The following is a 27,641-nucleotide window of genomic DNA, read 5'->3' as shown; positions in this document are numbered from 1 at the left end:
TTCACATGCACGTGCTAAGGCTGTTCCTTTTCTGAATTCCTTTCGCATGATCAAATTTACGTTTTACATATCCTAAGTTTATAGTTTTGTCAATTTATATTTAATTTTAGGTTTTCTAAGAATGCAGGAAAGCAATTCTAATAATGTAACCTTCAATGTGTGTATAAGAAAAAAACAAAAGCATTGTGGTGCTTCATGCGCGCAAGTTTGATATAATCGTGAGTGACAGTTGTGTCGGGATTTGGGAGCTATATTGAAGTAAAATGAAAGTTTTCAAAATTTTTTTTTTTAATTTTTATTTTCATTTGTTGGAAAATTGGTGGAAAAATGCATATCCGGTAATGCAGTATTCGATATTCGAGTGAGGTATTCGGGAAAAAATTAGCTGTTCGTATTCAGTATTCGAATTCGAGAAAAATGCTATTCGACCCATCTTTACTTTAAACTCCTGAACTTTTGCAGTCTAAATACCTATGACCCATACAAAAAGATTGGAAGAAGCAGGCTATAAAATAATGGTCGTCCTATACAGTAGAACCTCGGTTATACGACCCTCAGTTATACGATGACCTCACTTATACGCCGATTTTTTTTGGTCCGGTGAATAACCCCAGATGAACCCATGTATTTCCAACCTCAGTTATGAAACTCTTCACCTATACGACGACCTCGGTTATGAAACGTATTTTTCCAGTCCAATGTGATAAAATACCTCACTTGTACGACTTGTCAGAGAACTGATCTACGAGAAGATAGCGGTAGGCGCGCCGATTTTAGTCTCAGGAGCGGGGCTAGTATGCGCTCATTACATGGATATGTCAATGAAGAATAATAAGTTTTAATTATGAGCGATGCTGTTTATTAGATATTAATTTTAACTGCAGTAGATGATCGTTAATCCAGAATATCTATCTCTAACGGAAAATTGTCTAGAATTTTCCAAGGTTATGCTTCCCGTCGCCCAGCGAAATAACACCAAAATGAGCCGTTAAAAATCCTCGCGTACCAAAATTTTGGCTTCCACGGTCATCCAAAAAAGATTATCGTATTTGTAGTATGGACGTAAGCCGTTGGTGATTCAACACGATGGCAAAAACAGCATGCATGGACTCATTCCGCGGGCTAATCCCTCATCCGCGGGACGAATTGAGCCGGAGGAAAGTTGCTTACGCGGCGCGCAGATCAAAACTGACCCAACTTGTATCTGCGGGTTTAAATGAAATATAGTTTGACCTTGACTGCCTGGTGGCAAGCGTGTATTTTTTAACTGAACGAGAGTTAGTACGAATGCCCTCGGAGAATAACTCGCGTCGTCAGTAGTAACGTAATCATTAAAGTCAAATTCAAAACGCGAGAGATAAGGCAGTTCCTTTCGACTCAGGAATGACTTATAACCATTATATCGAAGTACAAAAACGGTCTGGTGTTGTTTTCAGATATGGGGAAGCAAAATATTACGTGAAGATGAGTCACACGGCTTGTGAGTCGAAGTTCCCGGCGCTGAATTCACGGAAGAATGCCGACAGAGAAGCTATACGCGGTAGATTCAATCTATTATTGCTAAAATGTCATGGGAAAATTCTTTTTTAGTGCGTAAACATTATTGAAAGGGGAGATTTTTCCGGGCTCTTAATCTATTTTTGTCCATTCATCACTGACAGCAGTTGCGCGATTATTTCAAATGCTCACTTAAAAGTTTTCTAAGCACCGGAAAAGTGAACTTAGTCACGGAATATCCGGGGTACCAGTGGCGTAACTAGGAATATGCTTTGGGGGTGACGGTAGTACCTGGGGGGCGGCTTCACCCCCCACCCCTCCAAGGCAATGGGGATTCCCGTAAAATTAAAAAAAAAATGGCATGCGTGGAAATATGTTCTGCATCATTTTGGCGCATAAAATATAACTTTAAGTAGATGCAGTTGCTGTTTATGAAAGCTAGACTTGTGTTTAAATTTTTTTTAAATTTCTCTGAGGCTTTGGAGAGGGATCCATCCCCTCATCCCCCAACCATAATTACGCCACTGCCAGGTGCTCCATATTATCTATGGCATGGTATTTAGAGGGAGAAAACCCGACAGCTGGGGTCATTTGCGCCATGAGTTAAGAGAGGGAGTATAGAAACCCTGTGTTGGAATTAGCCAGGTTGTAACGATAGGCTTAACCAGGGCTTAATGTCCCATCTGCCCGACAGTGTGTTGCACTGGAAGTTCCGTCCACACTACTCTCAAGCAGGGATAGAGCCATCTCTGAAAACTTTCTGCCTCTTCCATTAACCCGGGTCCATAGGGTGTGAAGCCTTCGTGATGCATTAGTGAAATTTTGCTCCCGGGGTTATTAAAAATTATAATTGCGGGGTTAATTTGGATGACTTTCCTCAGGTATTTCATTTCTTCAATCTCCAATCTGGGGTTTGCCTGTAGTTGGTAAAATGAATTTCCTGAAAACCGCTTTTAATGAGTCAACTTTTTAAAAAAATTGGCTTCTCTGTGAACATTTAGTGTCATCATTCCGAAATCTCTCCAGTATGATAGCCTTGCAGCTTAGTACCTGGAATGCTAAACGTTCAACCATGAGTAATGTTGTTCAGGAATGTAAAATTATGTTTCTCTTTAAGTAACACATCATCTGTGGTGTTGCTTGTGAGTAAATAAGATTATTAGGCTTCAATTTCTTGCCTCCAAATGAGTAATTACATCCTGGAAACAAACCAGCTCCTATAGGAAAGGATTTCATCCTGAATACGGAAAAACCTCACATATGAAACTTCCTCACTTATGAAACTTTTTTTGGTTTTCCGCTGAAAGTTTCATAAGTGAGGTTCTACTGTATCATTAAACAGCATGCTTTCAAAATTGTAGGATGCAATTTTGGCTAAACGCTTAACTGATACATAGATATCTGGGGCTTATTGTTAAAAAAACAGATTGGATTTTCTGGTTGCACCACTTCCACAAATATACTTCTTTATAACTGTCTTTCAAATACATTAAAAGAGCAGAAACAAGTAGATGCATTTCATATAGATTTTTCCAAGGCTTTCGGTAAGGTCCACCATGGCATTCTTTTGAATAAGCTCTATTTGTTAGGTGTGCTTGATTTATTTTAAAATTGCCATCGTCATATTTATGTGATTGAGATCAGGCTGTGATATTTGGTGTGTTTAAATCTGATTTCTTTAATGTTACCTCTGGTGTTCCACAAGGCTCCTACCTCTGCCCCTTCCGGTCTTATGACCTCACTGCCTGCCTGCTTTAAGTTTCTGATCTGTCTAATGTATGATGATGATGTCAAATTGTTTGCTACTGTATCTAGTCTAAATGATACCATTAATTTACAATTTGACTTCGATTTGCTTTCAGCATGGTCTCTTGGGAAATGCCCTTCACATAAATGTTAAGAAAAGCCACGTTCTATCATTCACACGACAAAGTGCACCTATCATGCACCTATTCATTGTGCCAACTCATAATTGTACGAAAATTTGTATTAAGCTAATAGCTGGTTGAAGTACGAAAAGAAAAAATTCCCACTCTTGGTGAAAATACCCCCTGTAGTACGTACTGCACACTCCCAATTATCCTAATGGGCTAATTATGGGGAGAGACAGCATGAATAATCGGAACACACAGTTAAACCAAACTTTCACTTTAATGTCTTGTAATGTTCATAATTTATGTAAAACAAACAATCTATTATTATTTATGCAGTTATTCTGTTATTTAAGAGTGCTTCCCGGAGTCATTGAGAGCTTTCTTCACCAGTTTGCAATCTTTTTAGCGGCGATAATATGGTTGTACTCGTATTATTAATGCTCCATGTAAAGCCTGGTTTCGAAAACCACACATTCTTGGCTGTGTGATCACAGATGCAGAAAAGTGGTTTGCATGAATCCTTCAAAACCACTGCTTGACGTCCGAAACTACACTGTCAGCCGTCATGCCACGTAGTCGCGTATCGCACAGATTGCCAGGGTTGCGACTGCTGTGGGATGTGTGTCCGTGATCACAGAGCGCATTGCGAGGCTTGGAAAACGGCAACACACGGTGCTCCCGTGAATGCAGCTAGCACGTGATCGCTTCCGTTTTAAGAAGGGAATACTCTTTTCACCATGGATAGTCTGATTGACAATAGGAAAATAATTGAAAAAATTATATTCATGAGCGCGTAGTTCAGTGAATATGGTCACTGACATGGCTTTTACTGTTCTTTGTGCCACAATGGGGTGCACCCTAAACCTCCTATGACGGCCACTTTTCTTCCGTTTTTTTGTTTTTCCAACCTGTTTGTACAGCAATAGATTGAAATGTACTTGGCTGAGTGACTTTCTTCTACATTGGCAAGATACACACAGCTGACATTGTGCCAGATGTGGACGGATTTCATCTGCGCCTATGTGAGCAATGCCAACCACTCTCTGTGCCCCACACAAGTAGTGCGGAATGCAGTCCGCTTCCATGCGGAACGAGCCTAACACGCGCATTTAAGGGTTCATCAATCTTGCCAGCATTGTAACATTTCCATACTTGCGGCTGCTTTCGAACAAGCTGACTTTTTGCCTGTCGCCGTCCACGGCACATTGGGGTTCTTTCATCTTATCATAGGTCTCTATATATGTATTCATACAAGTCGATTCGCACTGTTGACGGCACGGTGCCCATTCCAACCCGGACCAGCCGTACGTTGTCTACAGCGTGAAATACAAACAAAGCGACATCGAGGCTGCTTTCAGACAAAACGACTTTTTGCTGGCAGCTGTTCACATGATATTCAGCTGGCTTTCAGACGAAATGACTCTCTGCAACGACATGTGCCATGCCATGAACAGCCGCCATCAGAAAATTGTTTCGTCTGAAAACGGCCGTACAATTGAATCATGTACATTTACAATCATTCTTCAACATATGAGCTTGATGTGTCCCGAGAGCGTGCTCGGAAATGGTAAACCTATGCAAGGCATCGGAAAGTGTGGTTATCCTGCAGAATACAATACTGCATTACAATTTTGCGTTAGCTCACAAGGAGAAGTCGCCAAAGTGATGTTCAGGATCTGAATGCGGATGTTATTTTCTAAAACTATATAGGTAAGATAGAAAAAGTGTCACGGCTTTCTTCCACATAGGCCCGGGTTCGAGAGATATTCACATGTAAAGATTTCGCGCTGCATCAGGTCCCTTGAGTAAGCGCCTCCTCTCATCTACGGCTGTGGCGGTGCGGTCTAGGGTATTAGTCCTGTAACCTTTAGTTGGTGTCCCGGGTTCGAGACCCAGCACTGCCATTATTTTTTTCTATCTTCCAATTTTTGAAATCACTGTCACATTTTACCCCAATTCGTTTTAATCAGTTACTTCGCGATTTTTTAAATTTAATATCAATTTATGGATTTTAAACGAAACTCCGAATTGTGCCTTACCACGCGAATTAGAGGACGTATATAATTACTCTCTCATGGACGCTCATCATGTGCACCGATGCACACCTCTGCCTCGCATCAATTAACCGATTGTACATCCATTCGTGAATCGTACCCCGGTTTTTGATGCGTGTGCCTCCACTTTCAATGCCTTTTTTACATTCCTGAAGCACCAGTATTTTCCAGCTTAAACGTTTTTTATTCAAAATTTCATTTCCACCAGGCATTCCCTCCATTAGATTTCTAACCGCCCACGCACTGTCTTCCCAACGAATCTCGATCTTTACAACAAAATGTCCTTCCACTCACCATACGTCCCTTATGACCTGCCTTCTAGCATCCTTCAAAGACTTCCGTCCCAACAACCCTGCGTCCACAACTGACCCTCGATAATCCCTGAATGAGGCGCCGAGGCCCAATTGTGTGAAAGCGGGTGCGAAAGGTAAACAAAGAAGGCCTCGAAAACGGCTTGGGTAGGCTGCTGGAAAGCAGGATCATTGTGCTGGATGGGTGGAAGAGGAAACTAGCTAGGGTCAGTAACTGATTGTGAGGATAGGCAATGGTGTTTATTTGTTGATAAGAAAGACTTGAGATTACGAGTATACGAAGAGGCTGTGGGAGCAATGGCTAGGGCGAGGATGATTAAATTCCCCAGAAATTTGCGTGTACGTAATTATATACAGTGGAAGTCCCCTTTTAACGACAGCTGTTGGGAACAGAGAAATCTGTCGCTATAGTGAGTTGTCGTTGTTACCGAATGCAATTACATCGTCACAAAAAAATCACTCATCAGGCATCACCACGGCTGTTTCTGCTGAGAGGCGAAAATTGCAGCATGATAGCCGTTTTAAATCATTATTTTGAACATTTAATTCACTAATGATCATATTCACTTGCAATCTATGATCAAATCATATGTAATTATGCAGGATGCTATATGCCGAGGCATTAAGAAGTCGATTTTAAAAGTCCCAGCTTCTGACTCACTCGTACTGAACTGTGCATTATGAGCTGTTATTATCCTTATTTCTTGGATGATCCAAATATACATGTCATAACTACGTACCAGTTATGGCTATGCATCAGACTACTAAATGCTAAAACTTCGGAATCTGTTCAAAAATTCATACCTTCTATCTTTCCGAGTAGTACTGAAAATGATGGGTGGCTGCTGCAATTGGGTGACGAAAGGAGAGTGATAAAATTTTAGGGTTCCACATGAGCATTGCAATTCTATCTTTTTCAGGTTAACGGCGGAATGAAGGTGGAAGTAATCTTCTTATGCTTCAAGTCTGCCTGTATGAATGGTTTACTATCGTGTTTCAAAACAGCCGACTCAAATGCTATCGGAATCACGAAACCGAACAGCATTACGGCATCTAAAAGCATATTAGTCATATCAATTATCTTCGATGGAAAGGGTGAAAAACTGTTTCAAATAAATAGAAGGCCAAATGATAAATGAAGTCCACTCTTTGTCTGTCTGTTAGCAATATTTATGTTTCGTAGAGATTCACGCAATCAGACGCAATATCAGTGGATGTAGAGACCTCTAGCGGCAGTAGCGCACACTTTTTGATAGGAATGCTGACTGGAACTGAAGGAAGCTCGTAGTGTTAGGCGGCAATAACACAATTTTAACGTTTCTTAGTTCTATTGGTGGGTGGGCTGGGCAATTGTCAATGAATAATAGTACTTTTTTATTCCTTCCACCAATTGGGGCATCACACACTCGTAACCACTGCGTGAAGATAGCAGCCGTCATCCAAGCATTTTTATTTGCTTCGTAAGTGCAAGGGAGAGTTTTAACTCCCTTAAAACATCGGGGATGGGCGGATTTCCCCACCACGAACGGTTTTAACTTATCTGAACCATCCATATTGGCGCATAAAAGAACAGTTACGCGGTCTTTACTTTTCTTCCCTCCTTTGCAGGGGTCCATTCGAGTGGCGAGAGTTTTGTCCGGGAGAAGGTTAAAATATATGCCCGTCTCATCCGCGTTGTAAATATTGCAGTGGCTGTAATTGTCCAAATAGTCTTTAAGGACCGGAGCCCCGCCTTCCACAGCATTAACGTCAACACGTGATGATTCACTGGATAGTTTGTGAAGGGATATCCCCTTCCTATTTTTAAATCATGTAAACCATCCATCCGAGCACTTAAAATTGTCTTCACCAAGCCTCTCACAAAAATACTCAGCTTTAGCCTTCATCATTGGGCCGGTGATAGGAATCCCTGCGGCTCTTTGCTGGCAAAACCACGAGAAAAGAGCAGTTTCTAGCTGCGGATGCTCTCCGGGCCGCAGGTGTTTTTGAGTGCTTGGACGCCCTTCTTTAAGCACTGCCGAATGAATTTGTTCTTTTTTCTTTAAAATAGTGAACAATGTCGATGTATTAATTCCAAATCGCCTCGCTATTTCACTCTTTGAATACTCTCCACTTTCACAATCTGCAATAATTCTCATTTTGGTTTTTAAATCCAAGGACTTGCGTTTACCAGCCATGGTGCTAGCAGACGGCCGGAATAATTCTTAACCTCACTGCGGAGGCACGGGAGGGAGATGACAAAAGAGCAATGAAATGTGTACTCGAGAAATTTATTAAGGAAAGAAGAATAGGAGAATACGGAACATGTAGACGTCAACGTTGGCGGAAAAAATTCCGTTTTAAAAGCATTGAATTCCAGAGATGTGGCACGTGGTCAAAAAGTCAACCTGTCGTAATTACGAATGGCGCAAGAGAGGAATCGAGCCATTATCGCTAATACGAATTTATTTTACATTTAAATCATAGGGTTTAAAATGGTTCCTTGGGTAGCTGTCGCTAATTCGAGCTTGTCGCTATATCCCGTACTCGTTATAAGGGGCTTCCACTGTACGTCCTCTAATTCGAGAGGAGGCGCTGATGAGAGGAGGCGCTTACTCAAGGGACCTGATGCTGCGCGAAATCTTTACATGCGAATATCTCTCGAACCGGGGCCTATGTGGAAGAAAGCCGTGAAACTTTTTCTACCTTACCTATATAGTTTTAGAAAATAACATCCGCATCCAGATCCTGAACAGCACTTTGGCGACTTCTCCTTGTCAGAGCCGCTCAGTTTTTCCATTGTGTCTGTACCGGCGTGTTGAGCGGTTTATTGTTGAGGTTATAAGAACTGTGACGGTCAAGCATGCGAATAAGTTGTCAATTAAAGAAACAATTTAAGCTACATTGTAGAATACAGAATATATTTTGAGCTTACTCACAAGTTATAACAAATTAACGGATGATGTTGTCCGAAGTTGGGGGAGTTTCACTATCGATCCTGATGCTATGCTGTATGTAAACTGTGCTCCTAGCATATCAGCGCGGCCCTTCAAAATCAACATCGACCTCCAATGTTTTCAGTGAATGCCTGTTAAGCACTGCAGGCAATATTTCTGCCAAAAAAAGAATAGATTAGCCCCAGATAGGGTAAAAATGTTGAATTTTTTCAATCAAAAGCTGGAGAATGAACCAGTGGCTGCCTGATGTAATGTGGCATATTGGTCTATTATGCATTTTTTAATGATGTTTTATTTAAACTATTTTACGTGGCAAATAAAATGATGGGGATGATCTTAAGTTTTTTTACTGAGCTTTCCTGCTAATTTACATATTTGGTGAAATTATTTTCATTCACTTCTTGCAGTTGTTCATTTAAATTTGCCATTAATTCAAATAATAAGAGTTAATCCTTTGAACCGAGTATCGAGAACCAAGAACCGATGGGGAAGAACCAGACCGGTAACGACTAGCAAAAAATTTAAGAACCGAGTCATCCTTAGTTGAAACGATATCTCTTAAATTTTTGCTGAAGCTAGTGTACACCCATGTCTCGTATAGCGCAATTTCGATATAGCCCAAAGTCGTTCCTCGGGGAAACATTGCAACGCAGTGTAGCCTAATCAAAAATCTTAAACGCTCTCGTGATAAAACGTGAACTTGCGCTAAGTACACACGAAATTTCTATCATTTTACGCATATTAATATTATTGCTTGCCTCAAATCTTCTTTTTTGTTTATATATTAATCGAAATCCATTGCTGTGCAATGGCCAAAAGTATTACTCGTCATTGGGTCCAGATAGCCGGCCTACCGAAGATTTATCTCGTCTCCTTAACAGAATGAGTTAATTTAGATCATTAATTAAGCGTGGGGCTAGTGGAAATGAGTTTTTTTAAGCAATACTGGTTGAGACGTAATTTTTGCCGTCATAGGTTATCGGGCGATTGACTTCCAGGTAGAGAGTCTACGCTAAAGCCTTCAAGGTCATCGGTATTCACGGGGGAGAAATGGAGCGGTGGCCAAGTTGCGCATGAATGGCATCAACATATAAGAGGGTCCGCTGTAGAGTCTCAAACACAATAGCTTCGTTCCCTCCCCGCAGTCGTAGGGCCTCTGCGTCTCAAGAATACAGTTCAGCAGTAGAAGGTGATGTCGATAGAGCCATGCAGAGTAAAAACCAAGATAAAATGGCAAAAAATAGGAATTCGGGTATAAAAATCAAGAATTTATCAAGAAAAACCATAAACCCAGAAGAGAAATTGATATAGGTCAATTGCTTTGAAAATGGAGAACGTCAAAGCGATATTGCGAGGAAGTTTAAACGCACGATGCCTTATTCTGAATAAAGACGAAGTTAAAACATCAGTGACCTCAGCCGCACCAACTTCAACCCAGCGGTCTACACATACGGAAAGTTCATAGTGAATCAGTGCAAAAAGACGAGAGTGGTAATCGCTCCGAGACATTTAGTGAAAGCTCCGGTTGGTTCCAGAATTTAAACGGCAAGCAGGTATTTTCAGTGCGGCGATATCAGGTGAATCTGCAAGTGTTGATAGCGCAGTCACCGCAACATTTTCTGATGAACTCCAAGCTGTGATTGAAAGTGGCTCCTTTCCCCCTCAACTAGTTTTTAGTGTTGACGAGACGATATTCTTTTGGAAAAGAATGCATTCTCGTTCATTCATTTTCAGGGAAGGAAAACCTGGGTCAGGTTTCAAGGCATTTAAAGACTGTTTCATGTAGCTGCTAATGACTCGGAGGACTTCAAATTAAAATGATTTATCATTCTTAAACTCCGCTAGCTATGAAATGGCATTCAAAGTAGCATTTGCCTGTCATTTCGATGAGCGACAAAAGGGCGTGGGTGACACAATAGTTGTTTTTAGACTGGTTTGAAAAATCGTCAACTGCCGGCGATGCATTACGAACCCCTGAGATAGCAGATGTTAGCCCACCCGCACGACAGGAGGGAATTTCAAAAGCACGTAAGAATTTTTTTTTAACGTGAATAAAAGTCTCCAAATGCTTGCATACTATCTTTAAAGATGTTTTAAACTATAAACATTTATATAATTAATGTTTTCTAAGGCTATTTATGGGAATATATATGTTTTAGAGGAAATTCAATACCCAAGACCTATGCTACCAGGAACGCATCCCTATCTTCTCAATTTTAAAACGCTCTCGTATAACGCAAATTCGTATAGCGCAAAGACCCCAAAGAACGCATCCCTTGCGCTATACGAGACATGGGTGTACAAGGTCTTTTGGATACCAACTTCGAACAGGATTGTGAAAGGACCTTCTCTCAGAATGGAAATGTTTTGAAAGGTCTGTGTAAACGTGTAAAGCCTGAAAACTTAAAAGCCATGTTGATAGCATTGTTTAATCTGCAGGAATAGTTGTATGCTATTAAGTTGCATGAATTTTTAGAGTGATCATTATTTTTTTTTCCAGGCAGTCACTTTGTAAGTTTGAATTTTTGTAATAATTTTTCTTATGAAGTCGTCATTTATACATCAACTTTTGCATTCCCTTGTGATTGGCATTTACCATTTTGATTTATATTGCTGAAGTACATTTGGGTCATTTAAAGCTCATTTTTGTTAGGAAAGTTGTATTTTTCATTATTTTACTGCTTTTAGCACAAAATGGATCTTTTTACCGATTTCATTAATGGATTTTTGGTGCTTATTTACGTCACAAGGTGAGGTCTTTCACTCGTGATTCATTATGGAGGAGCCATCTCTATGTATGTATGTATTTTGCTTTTTGTCACTTATTTTATTCTATTGGGTGCACTGCTAAGTTCCTGCTGTTTTTAATAGATGACTTTAGGAGTGATTGCTGGTCAATTTTGACGTACCTACTGGAAACGTTATGAGCCAAGCATTTCTTACACTATTGGCAAACAAATCGCTATATGCAGAAAGGTTTCTCGGGTTTTCCACCGGTTGATGTCGTCCATGTCTCCCGACGTTTCGATCTGCGACTTGCTGATCATCCTCAGGGGCATAAGAGAGCCGCAAGAAGAGCCGACCGCAAAAGCCTTTCTTCCCTATGTCTCCACAATATCCGGAAAGATACAACGCATTCTAGGCAGATACAATATTAAGACAATTCATTTACCACCTCCAAAGCTCAGGGATCAACTGGTGAGAGTAAAGGATCCCCTCGGACTGAAGACACCAGGAGTCTACGAAATTCCATGCGAGTGCGGAAAGAAATACATTGGAGAGACCAGTCGGACTATTGAAACCAGAACGAAGGAACATCAGAGGTACTTACGGCTGGCCCAACCGGAAAAGTCTGCAGTGGCGGAGCATAGCATCAATGAAGATCATGCCATACAATGGAAGGAGACGAAACTGCTATGCCGAGCACATGGCTACTGGGACCGCCTTGTCAAGGAAGCCATTCAGATCCGCGTCAACCGCAACAACTACAACAGGGACACTGGTTTCCAAATCAGCAATGCTTGGAGACCAATAATGAAGTCTATTATATACGACAAAAATGGCGGGAAAACCTCAACAAGCGTGAACCAATCAGGTTACACCTGAACTCGGATGGAGTGTATATATACTGAAAATTTTTGAAGAACGGCATTCGGAAGATCCCCTGAGGATGATCAGCAAGTCGCAGATCGAAACGTCGGGAGACATGGACGACATCAACCGGTGGAAAACCCGAGAAACCTTTCTGCAACTGATACGCCGGGAAAATCTAAGATCATACAAATCGCTATATGACAATGGTGAGTTTGTTATGGTGTAGTGTCCTAATTGTTGCGTGAATATGTCTGAGTTTGTGCCTAGTAACCAACATTTGTGAGAAGTGTTCATTTTTTTCTTTTACTCAAAGAAAACGGTGACCGAAGCACATTTACAGCTCCAAAAAGTTTATGAAGATGCTGCTCAAAGTGAAACAGCATGCCATGATTGGTTGCATTGCTTCAAAGACTCTCATTTCAATGTTGATGACCGTCCTTGTGAAGGAAGACCAAAAGCCTTTGAAGACGCGGAATTGGAGGCATTACGCGATGTCAAAATCAAGGGGAGCTTTCTTGTGCATTAGGAGTTACCCACCAAGCCGTTTCATTCAATAGCAAGGAACTTGAGTTCCTTATGATTCCACAAAGTGATTTTACTGAATGAGACTGCTTGAGCTCATGCTGCCAAACCCGTTAAAACCTATCTCAAAACGCTCAAATGGGAATCTTTACTCACCCACTACCTTCCCCAGATATTGTGCAGTCCAATTGTTACTTGTTCCATTTGAAGGTACTTATCTTGGCTGATCAGCAGTTGCGCTATTACATAGACATTAAAAAATGGCTTAATTGGTGGATAGCATCAAAAGATGAATACTTTTACTGTTATGGTATTCAAGCTCCGCCACAATGATAGGCAAAAGTTGTAGCTAGTGATGGATGATATTTTAAATAATTCATTTATAACCATTTCGTCACAATTAAGATGCGTTTTCATTTTTAAAAAGAGCGAGAATTTAGCTGCCCCCCCCTAATATTTATTTTTGTTCTTTTTTGGCCCTTTCGGAAGTAAATAGTTATTATTAAAAATGCCTGAGGAAATAGCTGGGGTACCACTCTCCGTGTTTGCTTGTACATGTGTTCTTCTTTTGAACGCATCCGTGTAATTAATTCTTTTGTGTTGCTCTATGTATTTGAGGAAAGGCTTCCATGCACAGTCATTGGGTTTATAATTTTTATGTGTGCGCTAAAACATGCTAGGGGACCTCAATATATGTGTGTGTGTGTGGGAAAGTGTGAGGAGGCCGCGGGAGTCTTGATGTTTGGGATTTTTAGCTTATCACAGTTAATATGGCACAGCAACACACATGCTCTGCAGGAAAGAGGTGGAGAAAGAAAGTATGCTGTACAATTTATGAATATGTTTCAATGTAGTTAGCACAATGAAGTGTTCTTACTAGTCTATAGAAAATGGCATTGCAATGAAATGCAAGTTCAGGTGTGAAGTTCATCTCAGAATGTTCATTTTGTGCTGTGGTACACTTTTGTATCTTCTCCTTTTTTGTCTTTTCGTTTCAGTGCTTGGAGTTGGAGATGCTCCAGCTGTATCCCTGTCATGGAAGCTTCTGGAACATTTTGTCAACAAGTATGAGACCCCTGGACAGACAATACTCCACAAGGCTGTCGCCACCAAAATTCTCTCTATGGGTGCATTTCTACCTCACTGGCTTTTAGCATCTTACAAGGTATAGTACATTGGTTGGTGGGCAGTATAGTCAACTTAATACATTATTAATACATGTGTCTCTTCATGTTAACTTTAATTTCTGTGCCAAATGTGAAACCAAGCTCTTACACTTTAGTTTGTCGAATAAAATTCGTTATTGTGCCAGAAAATTCTTTAACTAAACTTGGAAATAACTTTAAAATGTAATGAGTTATGATCATGGAAGAGAGTAGGGATGTAAGGCAAGTTCTTATTAATTCCCTCCGAGTGGCCTGAGATAACCATGGCCAAGTACATGGATACTTCTCTGTTGTGCTCGTAACTTAAAGGAGCAGTTTGCCTACTAACCTGGAGTACTCAGGTAATTACATTCTTTTGGAAAAACTTGGTGAAGTCTGAGTAAAAATCAAATAAGTAGTGATGGGTCGGTTCGATTCCTCGATTCTTCGATTCCTCGATTCTCGGCCAAGAACCGGAATCGAAAACGAGTACTTGCCAAGGTGAAAAATCGATTCCGATTCCAGTAGTACTTCAAACCACAAAATATACGACCGCGTTCCCTAAAGTCATTTGAATTTTCGCGCCTCGTAATCGTGATAACAAAACATATCTTCCTGGGATGTGCGAGTACTCGAAAAGTCGAGTCGAGTAGTTGGTACTCGACTCGAGCGTTTCGAGTAGCATTACCATGGAGAATACATTATATGTGTAATGTATTAATCATGAGCATTACGAATGTCGAGTCGAGTAGTTAACAGGTTGACTGCCGTGGCGGACACCGGTGTCCGCTGTGGTATCTTCTTCTCCCGCCGTGGCGGTCACCGGTGTCCGCGGAAAAAAGTTCGTCTTCGTGCGCCGGGTGACCGCCATTTACGTACTTTTGCATAGATATCTTTTCCGCAACGGCCTCAGCTAAACTGTCACTCCTTTGGTTTTTGCTAATTGTTTATAAAATTTTTTTTGCTGTCTTGAATGTTACTTACGTATTTTTTTATACCGGTTGGCACATTGGAAGCCGTTATCCCTCGAAGTAGACCTCCGGAGACGCTTTTTCCGTGTTAAATGTTTCATAAACTACGATGTTGTATGAGCAGGGAGTACATACTCTTTGTTCGTAATCCAGGGCTGCTATATATACATTAAATCTGAAAGCATACTATAGTATGCTTTCAGATTTAATTGAGAAAGAATATATATCTTCTTTAGGAGACGAATAATATTTTCTACTCGGTGTTTTGCATCCTTCAGATAGTTTCAACTGGTAAACACATCTATAAAAAGAAATTGAAGAGAAGGATAACAAAATCTTTCCCAGCTTTACCTTATAATTCAAATTAACTTTACCGCAGTAATTTTGTAGGTCTTTAGAGCCCTCCTCTCACCGACATTTATTCTTACTTTCCCTTGCTCCTGAAATATCAGAAAGGTGAAATAAATAATATATATCCTTTTCAAATAATCACTTTTTATTGCAATAATGGACAATTATTCATATTTTTACAGATGATGTTTATGAAAGCAATCCAAACAGAACCGTGGCTTTTTAGGGCAGTCATCACAGTAGGTAGTGACTTTTTTCACTTTGTTTTTTTCAATTTCCCCAAGTTGTTTCTTTTCGTAGCATCCTCGGCAATATTTCCGATTGATTCGCGCACCTCCTTCCTCCTTTTTGAATGAATGAGTAGCCATTCTTTTCCGTGATGTTTGTGGCAATGTAAGACTGGTCGGAGATCTATCGACCTGTGACTCATTTCCCAAAAGCGATCCGATAAGGTTTTCCCTGAATTTTACTATCTGCATCTTACTGCCACAAATTTGGTTGAAAATGAAATAAGCATTCACCACAGAAGTCCCTAATAATAGTTCTAACGCTACTTTTCTGTACCATTTCAAAGACCGACGCAATGGCGTTGAATAAGAGGAAAGTTGATCAGAAAGGTCTATGGATGATTTCCCCTCATTATACTTCAGGATAGCTACTGGTTTCAAAACCCTTGACCTATATTTTTCCACTTCCTCCATCTCGTTTGAGTGGCATGTTGACAATAGCAAAACATCGCGTTTATCTTTCCACTTCATTATTGACACACCTCTTTGATTTTCTTTGACTACTATTTCCCCTTTCTTAAGTTTTTTGGCCGTTACATCTTTGGGTATTCCCCTCCGATTTTTACGCAGGGTACCTAGTAAATGTGTCCTACGATCAAGAAGTGAATTGGCCAACTCTAAGCTCGTGTAATAATTGTCTGTAACAATCGTTCTGCCAGCATCTAGTAACTTCTCGGAGAGCTGCATAACTACAGCTGTTGGAACAGATCGCCTGGCATCGCGCTCACGTCCTGCATAAATTTTCATATTCCATACATAGCCCTTACCAGAGCACAATTTAAAAATTTTGACACCGTACTTATGCCTTTTTTGAGGAATGTACTGTTTTAATGCTAACCTGCCTTGAAATGGAATAATTGATTCGTCAACGCATAAAATTTCCCCAGGTGTATATAATTCCTGATAATTACAAATGATTTTATCCAAGAGTGGTTGAATTTTATGCAAACGGTCTTTGTTTGAATTTTCTTCATTATTGGAGAAGTGCAACATCCGTAACAAGAGTTCAAAACGATTTCTGCTCATGTGAGAAGGAGCTACATCATTACGATATATGAAGTTTTTACTCCAGTAGTCAGAAAGTTTTGGCATTTTTACCACACCCATATAAATCAGAATCCCAAAGAGCTTTTTGATCTCGTGAAGAGTTGTCGGTTTCCAATCTACCACACGAGATTTTCTAGAAGTAGTCAGACCTTTCACTTGATTGGCATAAATATTAGTTTGTTCCACTATCATTTCGAGAATTTCATTGTCTATAATGTTAGAAAATATTCCAAAAGGGGAAGGATTACTCATATCTGCAACTACAGCACTCAATCCACTCTGCGCCGTAAACTGAAAATTCGGATGATTTTTCACTGGTTCAGTCCAAAAGTCAGATGGTGATGAGGGCACCGGTCTATTTAGCTGCACATTTTCACTCTCACTTAGCTCTCCGTCGGTTGTATCGGAGGTTGCCCCTCGTAGCAATTGTCCATCCTGCAAGGAATCGTCGCTTGAAGAGTTCACTCTGATGTCCTCATCACTGGAAGGGATATATTCATCATTTCCCGTTACACTTTCAGAATCAGATGACTCTTCTAAGTATTTCCTCTTAGCCGCTTCAACAATGAATCTGGTCCGCGGGGTGAATTTATCCATGTGGAATCACTAATGATAAAAGTAGATTTTGGTTCAACATTTCTTATATAATGAAAAAGATTATGAAAATATTCAGTGAACCAAAAAGTAGAAAAATGCAACTAAATATGTAAACCAAACTTACCAAAAGGACGATGACGCACCAAAGTAGAATTCAGCGCAGGACGCACAAAGTGGCACCGAGCACTCTTCACATTTCTTCTACTAATCGTATTATAGAAGAAAATGTAGCCTCTTTTCATGTCACTGTGACAGCACTGATCTTTCGAAACGTTCTGTCGTCTCAAGACATAAAAGCGCCCTATATATAATGCTACGTATTCCTTCAACAAGTAGAAAGGGATACATTGTGTTGATGATGTGATATGAAGTTCCACACAATGTTTTACATTAGTCGAATAAAAGAGTTCTCCGTCATAAACATAATAGCACTACATGTAGAAGGAAGGAGGGTCTCCTGGTATAACTTGTTGTTTAGTGTCTGTGCAGCGCCTGCTGGCAGGAACGGACTTGAGTATACGCTAGGGAAGGAGACAAAGTTAGCTCCGCGGAGGACAGCTGTGTCCGCGGAGGGGGGGCGGACTGGAGAGAAAACTGCTACTAAGAAGTGTAATACTGAATATAAAATGAATGTAGGTGTTATTTATCACTACGAATATTTTACTGCACTACAAATGAAGTAATTGCCGTATTTTCGTAAATTTATAGGTATCCGCCAGCGCATAAGTTGGTGGTCGTGACGCTGACACCGTGGCGGACACCGGTGTCCGCTAATTAAATTTATCATTATAATGAAAAAATTAATGTTATGTGCATTTTAATATTGCTCAACTCTATTAGTCACAATAAACACATTTAAATATTAACTTGGCCTAAGGGGACATATTTAAAAAAAACCCTCGGCAGTTAACCTGTTAAGGTTATAGAGCTTTCGAGTATAGTAGGTCCAGCGATCTGCCGACAGGAAGCGCTATCATGAAACTCGTGTTATAATGCAGTTTTTAAAGCCGATAAGTCATCCTAATGCCTTGGCCTGGTAGTTTCAGCTTGCCGAATACACTATTGTTGTCGACATGGGCGCTGAATACCTTTACGCCAGCCGCGGCGGCCGATCGTCTTCCTACCCGGCGCGCACTGGTCCGAAATCGGAAAAAGTTGGAATGAAGTCCAAAATGACCTTTTTGGGGATAGAGACTTGAAACTTAGCGTAAATACTCATAAATTATTACCAGATATAGATTTATATGCCGTTTTACATAAATACGACCCTTTTGTGAGATACAGTGGCCCAAACATGACCAATTTTTCAATGCCACGCGAGATATCGTTTTTCCTCAAAGAATCTTTGAATTTATCCAGGTGGTTTTGCGTTGGTATGAGTTTAATGGAATAAAGAAACGCAATATTCCTTTGACCTGGTGCTTTCCCTATATTTTCAATGACTTTTGAAGATTTTGGCTCTCATCTGTCTGGTTTTACAACGCAAAATGGCAGACCCGTTTTTCACGTGAAATTTGACATAAAGTAGATATTATCTTTCGTTTACGGAAAATATAACTCGGAAAATTTGAACCACAATATAAAGTAGAGATTTATAAAGATTACTACGTAGAAATCTTGGAAAAAAGTTTGCGACGAAGGAAATTATAGCGATTTTTTAATTGCGCGTCAAGACAGACCTACACGCCGCGGACCTCTGAGGCTCGGTAACTGAGGCCGATTTTTCAAGTTTTTTAAAACATTAGTCTTGAAAATCGTCATGTAAAGCATGGATAATCGTCTTAATTGACTGAAAACACTAAACTGAGGATGTTAAAAAGGATTATGTATAGATCGAATAGGCCATTTAGCGCATTACTCGAAAGAAAATACTAAGGATTGGATATTTTTCGGAACCATCCCACGCATAAGAAATATGGCTCGGGTATTGAAGTAAAGTGAAGAAATTGAGTCAGCATGCTTAAGAGAGAGAAAAATGAACTGTTTCCACGAAAGGCAACGACTAATACCCTTTTTCCCTTTCCACCTTCGCCGAGGTGAGTCGCGCGGAAGGGGGAGTTTTCATATCACAATTGGCATCTTTTAGCCTTTTTTATTACTGCATCCGTCCGATGTGATATTCATTTGTAGCGTTTAGTTTCTTTCTTGAACTTAAAAAAGCAAGAGACTTTAACCCTGATTAAATGACGTGCGAAGTATAGAATCTTTTTGGCTCTACAAAACTCAAGTTTAGTTCTATATAGTTCGTTCGCTTCGTCCATTTGAATTCCATGAAGATTCAAGGTCCAAATAAATCGTTGATATTATTTTTAATAAAAATTCCAAAGTCTCCAAAATCTTGCAATTTTGGTAAGAAAGTACTTGCCCAGTCACACAAGTGTGTAGCAAAGGCCAATTTTCTGCAGGCAGTAATACTGTAACATGAAGATGTCAAAACCTGCTGACTGAGCATGTAGAATAATTGGATTTTCTACTTGAGAATTTGAAAGGGCCAAATATTACATGATTCATATACTTAGTATGTAATCTTTATTATAGCTGTGAAAATTACTATACTCAGGGCTCATTATAGGGCACGATCTTCAATATATTTTCCTTCTTACACTAGGCTAGACATTCATCATAGAAAATTGGAGTAGAATATATTGTAGTATGCATTGCTGTATTGCCTGGTTCAGAAATTATCATACTTGACTCGATACTTGAGAGTAATTTTCAACTCGACTCGAGATCAAAAAGTGCTACTTGGAAATCCCTTTTATATTCCAAAGGAGCAAATGCAGACTAAGGAGCCTGTGACAGGTATATAGTCAAGATACAGTGATGCATTTGGAAAAGTACCCAAAGTCACCATAGCAAACACTGTTGAAGCTGAAGTGGAGCTTATTTATCATAGATGAATGCACCACCAAATTCCTTCCCTGGGAAATACTGAAAGACTTGTATCTCCTACCCAAGGCTGAAAGTATAAGCGAAGAGGTTTCTTGCCATACCGCCATCCACTGTGTTCAGGGAAAGACATTTAGTTCTGCAGGAAAAATATGTGATGTAAAATGCAACAGGCTTTATCTTAAGATATCCTAGGCTATCCTAGAGAGCAAAGCATCTTCACTCTGTCAGCTGACAGAATGAAGATGCTTTTATATCTGAGCAAAAATTTAAAGTCTGTAAAAGGAGACTAAATAGGTGAGACATTATTGATAATGATAAGATATTATCAATAAAAGATAGATATTAACACATTCAATGCGGATGAAATTATCGCGGTAACCTCCAGTGACGGATGGGTGATTTACCTCCATAACGGTGGTGTGTGAAGTAATACAACAGAAATTGCGAAATTTTTTGTTTCCTTTTTACGCAATTTGCAAAAAACCGTAATGACATACATATATGCCATCCGTCACCAGCAATTGACAATTCACGCAACCCGCATAACACAAACGTTATTTTATGCGAATGAAGTGGTAAACCTTTCATATTTCCATTTAGACCTTTTATTCTACTGCTGATGTATTAGATTATTAATGAAAATTTCTTGGAATTTCTCTTTACCTGTAAATTTTTAACGAAGGCCGTAATTTCATTTTTTAAATGTATATATTGATATTGCAATGGAAAGCACCGGCCTAGGATGTCTTAGCTCAGCGAATCATTTATTAGCACAAATGATTTTACAGGATCATTTTTTAATATTTTTTGGGGTTTATTCCAAGTACCTTATCAATAAAATTTTGCCAGCGACGAAGATCAACTGAGAATGCCAATCGGATTGCAGGTAGACTAATATATTATGATAAATACGCGGAGTGAATCCAAGAAATAAAAACACCGCCTTGATTAATATTTATTTATTATAACGCTTTGTTTAGTAAGAAAATTAAGTGTTTTAATTATAGTTCAAAAATTTAGTTAATACACAGAGAAAAATCAATCGAACGATGTAAAAAATTTACATAATGTCTTTGTTTCTATGAAAATACATAATAAATATAATTACTCAAAACATAATCTTTTCTGTGCGTAATTATAATGCAATATACATTGTATAATATAAATAAGGGTTAAAAAACAAATGATCAATGCTCACTTTAGAACAATAAACTTTACACAAAACAATATATATCAATGCCTAGTAAAGGTTAATCTAAAATCACATAAGTATGCAAAACAGAAAAAATTTCACACAATGCAAAACATGCAAACAAAAATTTTCATTTTCAAAAAAGAGTAAAAGTTTTTCAAAAATACAAAATCTATGTTAGAGTATTTGAAAAATTGAAACATATTTCTTTAAAATTCTTACAATTTGTTGTGAAAAATCTGAAAACAAGGCCTTAGGCAGAGCCCTGGTTGACCTTCACATTCTGGGCAAACTGTTGTCACTGCCTTACGGATGCCATTATTATGGCACTCTCTGCATCTTTTCTGTTTTTTATGTTTTTCCCCGGATGAAGTGTAGGCAGGGAAGTGGGATGTAGCAATGGGCTTAGGAGGGGCCGGCTGTGACCCTATTTTTATTAGAGATTCGATTAACTCTAGCCTAAATTCATGCAGGCTTTTTTTAGAGCCACTGAATTTATTGAATAGAATGAAACTATTTATGACCATTATCTGGATCAAATGAATCGCCAGCTTCTTATACCACCTCAGGGATTTGTGCTCGCAAGGGTAGTAAGACAAGAGTTGGTCACAATGATCAACTCCTCTCATGTTGATATTATAATTGGCAATCGCCTCAGGCTTCTTCTTAGGCCCTCGTGTGCTAGGCACATCCACAAGTTTGCAGCCAAATTCAGAAGAGATCATTGTGACGTCCCTCTTGTCTTTCCACTTGAAAACACAAATCCCATCATTGGTGTAGCGGGCAATGATCTCCCCTTTCTTCAATTTTGCGCTGCTGACATCAAGCGGGCTATTTTTCCTACCCGCCCGCAGAGTACCAGTGGAAAACGTTTGGGCCTCAAGTAAGTCTTGAGTCAGCTTCACGCTATTATAAAAATTGTCCATGTATAGACTATGACCTATCCCCTTGAAATCACTCATCAATTTATGGACCACATTTTCTGTGTGGCCCCGACCCCCAACATCAACATCACTAGCCCCAGCATACACTAATAGTCTCAAAACAAGGCCAGATGGCTCACAAAGCATATAAATTTTAATTCCATGTTTGTGCCTTTTACCCTGTACATATTGCCTAAAAATAAGCCGACCCCTCCAAAGCACCATTGACTCATCAATACATAATTCCCTACCCGGAGAAAAAACGTCTTTCATGGACTGCTGGAAGCAGTCAAGCAGGGGTCTAATTTTATAAAGCCTATCGCTTGGTAGCGGTTCATTTTCTCCAGGGTTGGTGGAGAAATGGAGTGCCTGCATAATTCCGAGAAACCTATCTCGGCTCATTCTCTCCCCAAATATTGGCACTCGCACTAACTCTGACCTCCTCCAATAGTCAGATATTCTATTTACCCTTATTGTGCCCATGTGGAGAAGAAGACCCAGCCAAATTTCCAGTTCCTCTCTGCCCAACGGCTTCCAATCCGTTATGCGGGCCCTTGGGGAGGGGTTACGGAGAAAAATGCTTTCTGCATTTTTCTCCGTCTCCGAAAGGATTATTTCAAAGAAAGTATCGTTCGCCAGCAAGTTGAAATAATCCCTCGGAGTGCCACCCGTAGGGAGGGTCTTCAGCCTTGAGGACCCGACAAAGGGTATTTCAGTGGGAAATTTATCCTGAGTGCCGACCCAGGTCATTGAGGGTCTAACGGTAGTAGACCCACGCGCCGGGAGTTGGAGAGGGGGTGGAATTTCGCACTCATCTGCAAGGCCCAAAATGCCAGAACCGTCCTCAATGTTTTCTTCGGCGTCTTCATCGGAAGAAGACGATGACGGGAAAAATTCCTCGCTAGAATCATCTTCCTCAGAACTTCCAAGCATCATTTCTATGTCTCTTTCAGACATTAACTGCCTCCCAGTTCTCAGTCTCTTGGCATCAGAATCTGAAATGAAGTACATATATAAATTTCTAATTTCCAATATCACTAAAAAATTTTAATAAATTATATTGGCACTAGTTTCATTCAAACCGAGAATTCAAGAGTAATACTAACCGCAGAGTCCGGAAGGGCCTGGCAATTGCTCATCGCATCCTTCTCCCACCATACTGGATGCATCAAATACTGTAAAAGAATAGTTATGATAAGAAAAGATGTGTTGACGATAATCATATTCAGTCACTTATTTATTAGAAATAATATTTTCACTTGATATGACTTATTAAAAAAAGTAAATTGGGTATACATGAATTTAACGTTTGTACGACTACTTACATGGATTTGAACTAGTTGTTCTCTTGCCTCCACGTCCACTTCCCTTCTTTGGTCTCGGATTTTGTTTATCCATTTCCAGAATTGTAAATGCGTCTACAGAATTAGGGGAACAAAAAAATAAGTAAAAATTATCGTGCCCAATATGACACTTCATGCAATGCAGTGTTGCGTATGTGATTGGTATGCTAGTTTTTATGAAAAGGAAGACAGTATCTGTACCTAACCTTAGAACGTATAAATAGAAACACTGTAATGAACAGAGTACAAGTAATTGATCTAGAGCAACGAATGAGAAAATATGCCGTCAAATTAGAAAAAGACCCAAATAAATAAAAAAACGTAATTTGCAATAATGATGTAAAAAATTGTTGATAAAAATATTAACTTATACAAATATTAATTGATGGGCCGCACTGGGAACATTTTGGAAAGGAATAGTCTGTATTGAGACGGACATATACGTTATTAACAAAAACTAAATCCGATCATAATTTTTGCGGCTACACATAAAATATGCATGAATTTAAAAACAGAAGGTAAAGATACTAATTCAAGAGAATAATAAATGGTTAAATGCCGTGATGCTTAAAGAGGCTTAGGAATTTCTCTATCCAATTCCCAAATTTCGTTTGCAAAACTAAGGAAACAAAAACATAAGTAAAAATTATACAGCTGAATAATACACTTTATGTAGTGCAGTGTTGCATACGTCATTAATACGTTATTTTTAAAAATAAAGAAAATATATAACTAACCCCAGAACGTATAAATAACCCAAAATAGTAATGAATACTATAGGAAAAAAATAGTAATTAATAGATAATTAGTAATTGACGCAGAGAAACGAATACGAAAATAATCCATAAAAGTAGGAAAGAGACGCAAAATGAATACCAAGGAAAAACATAATTTGCAATTATAATGTAAAAAAAAATTTCTAAAAATAACATATGATAACATTAATTGAAGCACCATACTAAGATCATTTTTATAACATAGTGAGTATTGAAACGGAGATAAATATTTTTAACAAAAAGCAAGTCTGATCATAATTTCTGAAATAGCACATAAGATATGAATAAATTAAAAAAGATGGCAGAAAAAAACAATTCAAGAAAAAAAATGCATATGTAAGATATGACTGGATATGTACGAAAATAATAATAATAAGAGGTGAAGAAAATGAAAAGAAAAATATCAACTTACCAAATTGTTCCAATAACAGCACCAAAGTAAACAAAAAAACACAAAAAATGATGGAACACGTAGAACTCGAAACGGACACTTCCGCACTAATATAAGGTCACTTCCGAACTGCGGCAGGGTGAAAAAGTAACGGTACGCGCGCTCGGTGCACCCTGGCGACCAGCGGAAAAACGAACTCCAAAAGACATACATTAATGTCATCCGCGTGAGTGGAAAAGCCCTCATGACATATATATATGTCATCCGCACTGAATGTGTTAAAGGAGATACTTTTATTTTAAATTTAAACATGAGTGTTAATATTCTAAAGTAATACCTATCATGTAACATCACTTTTCAGGAATGTTCTGTTTTGAAATTTAGCTATTATATTTTAATTACATAGTGATGATATGAAAGATGCTTTTGTTTGACTGACTCTTTCACAGAATAATATTTTTTGAAGTGGTTTTCTTGTTGCCTGGAATTAAGTGATATTTTTCTTGGAGCCTATGGCATCAGAATCGATGGAATCGGTATCGGTAGAATCGGAATCGAAATTCCAGAATCGGGATCGGAATCGATAAAATTTTGGAATCGACCCATCACTACAAATAAGTTATAAATTTTTGATTTATTTACCATTTTTTAGGGATGTACAGATCCCGGAATTTTTCAGATCCAGATTCGGATCCTTGATTTTTGGAGCTGGATCTTTTGGATCGGATATTTTTGGATACAAATGCATTTTCAAATTTCTGCTATTAAACAAAGTAATTATTCAAGTTCATTCTGGGTACATACAATCAAAGGAATGCTTTTTAGATTTTCATATACATTTTAATATTTTTATAAATTAAAAATAATTTTTATAGGCTTACAAGTTGTTTTTTAAAAACATCTTTACATGCTTAGGACCTAAACTGTAGCGCTTGGGTTTGGAAATGAAAATAGGAAAAATCTTCTGATAAACCTCTGACCAGTGGCGTAGCGAGAAGGGGAAGTCTGAGGGGTCCGGACCCCCTGAAATATAAAAACACAATTACTTTCCTCCATAAAAGGAAACAAAATATTGAAAAATCAAGAATTTATTATAGATAGTAAATAGAAAACTTAGTGGCAATCAATAAAAGTTGAAAAATAAACAGAAATATCATCAGGAATGCATGGCGTTTGGTCGAATTCTTTTTTAAATCTCGTGCATGTCTTCTAATTGTCAAAGCATATAATGGGACTAGCAGTCCAAGTCGTGCACACAGCGCCACAGCCGGAGAGCAAAGCCCGAACTTAGAACACGAAGAGGTGTTCGCTCTAGACGAATTTAAGTATACTGGGACTAGCCACGGTGATAAATCAGCAGTCCATACCACCTTGTCTGGTATAGTCCACAAATTTCCGCAGGAGAGAATGACGCCTCGGTAGCTTAACTGGCTAAAGCACTCGGCCGGAAATCGAGGGATCCGGGTTCGAATCCCGGTCAAGGCGAATGATTTTTTCTCTGTGGATTTTTCACACATTTGTGCATTGCGGGTGACTTCCGTAAAGTTATCACCGTGGCTAGTCCCGGTATACTTAAATTAATGGAAAAGATGCGAAAAATTGATTGTGAATGCAGAAAATTCAAAGATCAGTGGAACATTCAGTCTTTCGTAATTGAGTCCAGTAACAATGCGCTATGTTTGATTTGCAATGAAAGCATAGCCGTTCTCAAGGAATATAACATTAAACGTTATTATTAGTGATGGGTCGGTTCGATTCCTCGATTCTCGACCAAGAACCGGAATCGAAAACGAGTACTTGCCACGGTGAAAAATCGATTCCGATTCCAGCAGTACTTCAAACAACAAAATATACGACCGCGTTTCCAACAGTCATTTGAATTTTCGCGCCACGTAATCGTAATGACAAAATACATCTTCTAGCGATGTGTGAGTACTCGAAAATTCAAGTCGATCGAGTAGTTGGTACTCGACTCGAGCGTTTCGAGTAGCATTACGAATGTCGAGTCGAGTAATTAAGGTTACAGAGCTTTCGAGGCTAGTCGGTCCAGCAATCTGCCGAAAGGAAGCGCTATCATGAAACTCATGTAATAATGCAGTTTTTAAAGCCGATAAGTCATTCCAATGCCTTGACCTGGTAGTTTCAGCTTGCCGAATACACTATAGTTGTCGACGTGGGCGCCGAATATCTTTACGCCAGCCGCGGCGGCCGATCGTCTTCCTACCCGGCGCACACTGGTCCGAAATCGGAAAAAGCTGGAATAAAGTCCAAAATGACCTTTTTGGGGATAGAGGCTTGAAACGTAGCGTAAATACTCATAAATCATTACCAGATATAGATTTATATGCCATTTTACATAAATACGAACCTTTAGTGAGATACAGAGGCCCAAACATGACCAATTTTTCAATGCCACACGAGATATCGTTTTTCCTCAATAAATCTTTGAATTTATCCAAGTGGTTTTGCGTTGGTACGAGTTTTACAGAGTAAGAAATGCAATATTCCTTTGATATGGTGCTTTGCCTATACTTTCAATGGCTTTTGAAGATTTTGGCTCTCATCTGTCTGGTTTTACGATGCAAAATGGCCGACCCGTTTTTCGCATGAAATTTGACATAAAGTAGACATTATCTTTCGTTTACGAAAAATATAACTCGGAAAATTTGACCACAATATAAAGTAGAGATTTCTAAAGAGTACTAATTAAAAATCTTGGAAAAAAAGTCTGCGACGAAGGAAACAAGAGCGATTTTTCAATCGCGCGTCAAAGCTCAGCTACACGCCGCGGAACTCTAAGGCTCGGTAACTGAGGCCGATTTCTCAAGTTTAAAAAAACATTAGTCTTGAAAATCGTATTTTAAAGCATGGATAATCGTCTTCATTGACTTAAAACACTAAACTGAGGATGTTAAAAAGGATTATGTATAGATTGACT

General features: G+C 39.1%; 2 protein-coding genes across 3 annotated transcripts in view; one reads left to right on the top strand and one right to left on the bottom strand.

Moving 5' to 3' along the window:
* LOC124158421 (nuclear pore complex protein Nup160 homolog) overlaps window positions 1-27,641 on the top strand; it is a 213,792-nt gene that overhangs the window by 178,504 nt on the left and 7,647 nt on the right. For both annotated transcript variants that reach the window (XM_046533501.1, XM_046533500.1), the window contains exon 22: window positions 13,787-13,953. In XM_046533501.1, coding sequence (XP_046389457.1) covers window positions 13,787-13,953 — 167 coding nt within the window. The remainder of the gene's footprint in view (window positions 1-13,786; window positions 13,954-27,641) is intronic.
* LOC124158423 (piggyBac transposable element-derived protein 3-like) lies at window positions 14,935-17,990 on the bottom strand. The gene is made up of 2 exons (XM_046533504.1): window positions 17,311-17,990; window positions 14,935-17,195 (listed from the first exon to the last, which is right to left on the bottom strand). Exon 2 carries the CDS (start codon window positions 17,184-17,186, stop codon window positions 15,432-15,434), a length of 1,755 nt encoding a protein of 584 aa, XP_046389460.1. The 5' UTR covers window positions 17,187-17,195; window positions 17,311-17,990; the 3' UTR covers window positions 14,935-15,431.

This window comes from Ischnura elegans, chromosome 5 (genome assembly GCF_921293095.1).
Source record: "Ischnura elegans chromosome 5, ioIscEleg1.1, whole genome shotgun sequence".
Lineage (NCBI taxonomy): Eukaryota > Metazoa > Arthropoda > Insecta > Odonata > Coenagrionidae > Ischnura > Ischnura elegans.
The sequence above is the reverse complement of the archived record's forward strand: the minus strand, read 5'-3'. Positions and strand labels throughout refer to the sequence as shown.